Below are 5,895 nucleotides of genomic sequence, written 5' to 3' on the forward strand. Positions count from 1 at the left end.
GCCTACTCGCCCGGCCCCGGCCCTCGGGGGGGGGGAAGCCTCGCGGGGCGCCGCTCCCTCCGCCCGCACACCGCCGTGGGGCCGCTCTTTCCCCGAAGGAAAAAAAGCCGTGCCATCCCCGTTCCCCGGCATGCCGAAGCTTCCCCGGGGAAGGGCGAGAAGGAAGGAACAGTCGATGTTGGGTCTCTTCAGCGCGGAGGTGTCTCACTTCTCCGGATTCAGCCAAGGAGATGTCTGCTGCGAAGCCTCTGTAGCACTGAAACGCTCCTTTTTCCAGGCAAAACCACGGCGGCTGGCCTTGTCTCCGTCTGTAACCTAACCGGCTGCTTTCTGCTCTTTTGTTGTGAAGAGCTGTAGGTTGGCTTTTCTCCTTGGCTGTGAATCTGTAGGATTGCTCGGGCCTGGCATGAAGTGACGGTTATATTTGTGGATCTTAACGAATCGGTACTGCCTTTGACATGTTTAGGGTTTTTTATCACAGTAGCTGTGGTGATCTTTGTCTTTCTGTTGGTAGTGAAGAAGTGAACTAGTCTGTTAAGGTGAAAATGGACTGGTATATCCCTCTTCTATTATGATCTGAAAGCGAATGCGTGTGTAAAGATGTCTTGTTCCCTCTCCTTAGATCTTGGAAATGCACGTGAAAATTAAGTGTATTTGGCTTAGAGGCATTGCACAGAATGGAAACATGATACAGGTTTTCCTCTTGGGTTTTTTTTATTAAATATTTTAAGTATAAAAAATGAACTTGCTATAACAGCGTGGTTCTTCAAGGTGAGAGGGGAGATAGATTTAATGTGTTGAGCCAATCTACTGATCTGCAAGTGAAACGGTAGTTTTGTTACTGTATAACAATAAATGAGGGCAATCACTTAATTTACAAATATTAAGATATTTTATAGCATATACTTCATAAAGGTAATGTAGCAGTTGTTATTTGTGACTCTGAATATATTGCAATTCAGAGAATCTGAGTGAGAATGAAGCCTGTAGTGCCAAGTTTATATGTGTGTAAACCTAGTAAGGTGTCCATGTAGCAGATGGCTTACGGAGGGGTAAAAACATGTGAGAAATCCAGACTCGCAAAGTGGAGCAGTGGAGAGCTGAGTATCCCTGTGGAGTGCTATAGCCGGTAAGCACAGTAACTTTTAAAAGGGTTCTCTTTTTTTTTTTTTATTTCTTTTTTTATTTATCTCTTCTTCTCAGGAGCATTGGTCTTTCCTAAATGCCTCTTTCTTACCTCAAATTTCAGTCTTGGAGAGGAGATAACATTAAGGGTTGGACAGATTATATAGGAACAGCAAGGTTCATTAGTAAATAGGATATGTAGTAGAAGTTGGTAAAGAGTCATTGTGAAGCACTATGTGATAGGTCACCGAGCTAGATATCATAGAATCTCAGGTTACTTAATTTTGCTGATGATTATTCAACAGCATATTTTATCAAAATGGATTTGAGACCGCAGGAGCCAGAAGTTATAGTTCTTTCTCTACTCCATTAGCAGTCATAAAATTCCTTATCTCTGTTCTCTGACAAAAGATTAAAATATTCTGACTGGTCTAAGTAATCATCATCTACCAACTAGTATTGCAGTGCTACTCTACTTTGGGAATAGAGTATCTGCTGAACTTCTTCTAAAGCATGTTTCAAAGCAGTGCAAGAAGTTAATGGTATTAACTGTCAACATTCCTCAGAAAAATTTGGAGACAGTCAAGTATTTAATAAAAGCGATTGCAACTTTCTGTGTTATTTAACGATTTTTCATTCAATGGTACTATATTGATGGATACCAACTTTTTACAGTCCTTCACAGACATAGCACAAAATCGCATGTTGAATTCATCTGCCTTCCTTCATCACTTGCTGTGAAAAAACAAGATGTTGGATGTCTTCTGTAAGCGTAGGGTATCTGTTCTTCATTTGGTTAATCTATTCCTTTCTGTTTCAGTGTGACCAGTAGTTAATTACATGCTAGCATGTCCTGTAGTATTGTATTTCTTTTCCTATAAGCTTAATTGCCCCAAACTGTACAACTGTGTGGGTGTGGCGGTAGAACCGATCTCTTTCTGTGATGTTCTCCACCAGAACTGTAGTGAAGCCCCAGGTGAGAAATTCTGTGAGTGCTTGTCTTCCATGCAGGCATGGTATGACATAAGTTCCAATAAAAGCCTTTAACCTTGTAAAAACACATTTTAAAGTGAAGTAGTTGTAATGGTATATATGGTAGGATGATAGCATATTATGGTAAAAAAACCCCTTTGTTATTGACTGGCAAAATTTGATGGTCCGTGGTAGGTAATTTGCTAAGAATAAACTTAGCTTTACAGGAGAATGCGGTTCCCCCTGAAGTTGAAAAATAATACTGCTGCAGGAAGGTGGCTAGTTGTTGCAGGTTTAATCACAAATGTATCTGAAGGTTCTCTAATGAAAATGAATAATATTGTTCACCAGAAAGTTTAAAAGCTTAATTCTCTGGATTTAATCAACTGTGAAACTAAGGATTCGCTAACATTGCTAGTGTCGAATATAACAAACCTTGTTAGAACACAGAGTATTCTTTTTTTTCACTAAAGGTGGTTGTACTCTTCCTTTCTCTTGACATTATGTTACGTCATGTCTGTAAGAGCAGCTGCTTACATTCCTGATCAAGGTGCGTTGCAAATCTTGTTTAGTGTAGGAGCTATTTCATGCTAAACTTTTAAGTTATATGGGGCTCCACAGCATCTCGCGTTATTCATGACAAGCCTGCTACTGTCAATTCTGCATTGTTTTATTTGTCATAATAAAAGCTTAGAGGTGAAACATCAAGCTTCAAATCACTATGGAAGATAAGCGATTGCATTGTTATCGTTGACGCTTACTGCTGCCTGTTATGCCACTCTCTTACAGTAGCTTAATGACATTAACCTTTGTTCCCTTTTGAATACAGATGAAGCAAGTGCAGCACAGGTCAGAGTCAGACAAAATTTTCAAAGGTTAAGGCTCAGCTTTGGGGATAAATAATTTCAGAGTGTGTAACTGCAGAAAGTACTTCATAGTGCAGTGATGCTAGCAAAATCAGCTATGATGTATTATCTCTTTGCATGTTATTGCTAGTGGCTAGTATTAAAATTTACCTGGCTGGAAATACTGGGGGTAATTTGTAGGGTTTTTTTGTTTTGGTCTCTAAAAGATAGACATTAGCCAATCTTATCTTTTATGCAAATACAGTCTCTCTCTAGAAAAGAGCAAGGTAATTATTTCTCTATTAGCAGGATATAGAGTATATGGCCTTGTAAACAGTGTGTTAAGATACGTCTCTGTCTAAGTGCAATGTTTATTGTCTGTCAACGAAAATATATGTCATCTCTGAAAATGTTGATGCTTACAAATGTCAGTCATTCCATCATCTGTGGATAAGTTGTTGGCTTACCTTCAGTGTCACTTCACCTCCTCAACATGGTCAGGAGCACTTGGCTTCTGTCCTTCAGGCAAATCCAATTTATGTTGAAAGCAGAAAGCTTTGCTTGGAAAAAGGCAGAACTTGTGAAATACTTGTTTGAAAACTTCATGGGCTGTATGGAATTAGTATGTTAGTCTAGTTCGGGTAGTGCCTGAACCGATTGTTTTTGTTGTGCGTATGGCTTTACAAAGATGACTTAAAAACAGTTTTGAAATACTGTTATTTTCTATGTTGCCGGATTAGAAAATGGCCATCATTGATGCACTAACATTAAAACACTTACAAACCTGAATTTGTATTTCTTTGAAATTTTGGATTAATTTTCCTAATTTCTTTTTAGATAACAGAAGATTTCCTGGCAACGTATCATGCCAACTATGGCTTCCATGCAGATGACACAGACAGTTCATCTGCTTCTGGCACAGCAACTGAAAGTAAGCAACCAGTAAGTTCTAAGACATCAGGAACACAACCATCAGCAAATGAGAAAGGACCACGACAAACAGAGCCAAAACAAAAAGCAGAAAAACGGAAGCTTGAGCCAGGTAAGTGACAAAGGGTTTCCCTCTGTGTAGGCTGCAACCTGTACAGTACTGAGTAGAAACTGGCAATTGTTCAGTGTTATCATGTACAGCAAAGATATAGGTCGTTCTGAAAATTTCCAGAATTATATTAAAATTGTATGGTACTCCATAGGTATCCTCCTAAGTCCATCTACAAGGTGGGGGGGAAAAAGCAAATTAAGGCATGTCCAGAACTTTTCCTGTGGGCAAGCAGAAATTCTTAGAAATCTGATGGCATGTGAACATTAGTGTATGCTCCCTTGTTTAATATATTGGCATAACTGAATTAAAATTCTGTTTTTAGGATGGTTTCATGTTGAAGAAGACAGAAACACAAACGTTTATGTGACTGGTAAGTAATAGCATTTATTTATCTACTTTGAACTAAAGATGGTGAGAGACTTGTGTATGTCTCAGTGACTTCTAATATTACCTATTCGGTCTGCCACTTGCAAGCTACTTAACGTTATGTTCCTGACTGCATAATGTCTTTGTGACCTTTAAATTGCAGATGTGGGAAAGTAATCTAAGGGACATACTCCATGCTTTTATCTTCTAAATGTGATATTCTGTGAGCTGTGTCAGCCAAGTCACTAATTTTTTTTTTTAAGTAAGCTACAGCCAAGAAAAACAATTTCTGCGAGCTCCTAAGGAATAGGATAACGAGAACAAGTTTATAAGAAGATAGTGCATTGACTATACACATCACTTAATCTTGAATTTTTATTTTATTTTATAAACATATAATTAAATTATTAGATAAGGAGGAAACAGTAAGTACAAAAAAAAAAGCTGGGAATAGAATGAGCAAGTAACAGGGAAGCTCAAATGAAACTGTGCATTTATTATGGTATTTCTCTACCCGTTTTGGATGTCGGGGTGCTATCTTTAGGTGCATACAGAAAGGTACATTTGGTAGTTCTGAGCAGTCACAGAAACACACACACTTGAATTCTCAAAAATCTTGATCCAGACCAAACTAGTCTGGAACAGTCATGTAATTTTCTCCTCCATTTTGTTTTTTTTTTTTTTCTTGTCCTCAATTCAAAGTTCAGGCTTTAAAAACTCCATGCATTACCAGTTGCTTTTCTGTCGAATTTGTGGCTGGAGAAAATAGTCGTCTGTTTATAGTTTGGGCGCTTTTTTTGTCTCCTATCCCTGGAGGTGCAGTGGAACTTAAAACTTGGGCAGGGTAGTTACATTCGCATAGGCCATTGTGTCCACTGCAATGTCGGTATCGTGTATAGCACTAAAGCTCTAGGTCTGCATATTAGGGAGCGCAAAGATGTTGCTGTTTGTTACACCTATTAAAAAGTAAAAGGATTTTAAAAATATTGGTATGAAGTAATGTTTAAAAGGTAATATCAAAAATATTGGTCCCAAGGGCAGTGGTTTCTTACAGTGTGTGTAAAATTTCATCCTTAAGTTTGATACCTTTCATTTAAAGAAACACTGGGGGGGGTTGTTATAATGAGGTTTAAAAAAAAAAAAAAATTGAACATACTCAAGCCTTCTGTTTTAATTTATTTTACAGGTTTACCTCCAGACATTACAAAAGATGAATTTATACAAGTCATGTCAAAATGTGGTATCATTATGAGAGATCCTCAGACAGAAGAACACAAAATCAAACTGTACAAAGATAAGGAGGGAAATCTTAAAGGAGATGGCCTCTGTTGCTATCTAAAGGTCAGTGATGCACTGAAATGCAGTTTTCCTTCCCGTTGAAGATACTTGTGGCCACTGTTTCAGAATCATATTCAGAAGATTCTTGAAATACCTAAAGTATAACTTAAAACTTAGGTGTCTGTTTTAAAGATTTATTCCAGAACCGCCCACTTATCTGCTTATGCACCTCATTCGTTTCCTCTTAGCCACCCCCACCCTCCCCCT

General features: G+C 38.4%; 1 protein-coding gene across 1 annotated transcript in view; it reads left to right on the plus strand.

Annotated features, from left to right (window-relative positions):
- Window positions 1-5,895, plus strand: part of HTATSF1 (HIV-1 Tat specific factor 1) — a 15,847-nt gene that overhangs the window by 1,089 nt on the left and 8,863 nt on the right. Inside the window, exons 2-4 of the mRNA XM_009331764.1 lie at window positions 3,780-3,984; window positions 4,307-4,354; window positions 5,537-5,691. Of these exons, the coding sequence (XP_009330039.1) occupies window positions 3,780-3,984; window positions 4,307-4,354; window positions 5,537-5,691 (408 nt within the window). The remainder of the gene's footprint in view (window positions 1-3,779; window positions 3,985-4,306; window positions 4,355-5,536; window positions 5,692-5,895) is intronic.

This window comes from Pygoscelis adeliae, unplaced genomic scaffold (genome assembly GCF_000699105.1).
Source record: "Pygoscelis adeliae isolate BGI_AS28 unplaced genomic scaffold, ASM69910v1 Scaffold79, whole genome shotgun sequence".
Classification (NCBI taxonomy): Eukaryota; Metazoa; Chordata; class Aves; order Sphenisciformes; family Spheniscidae; genus Pygoscelis; species Pygoscelis adeliae.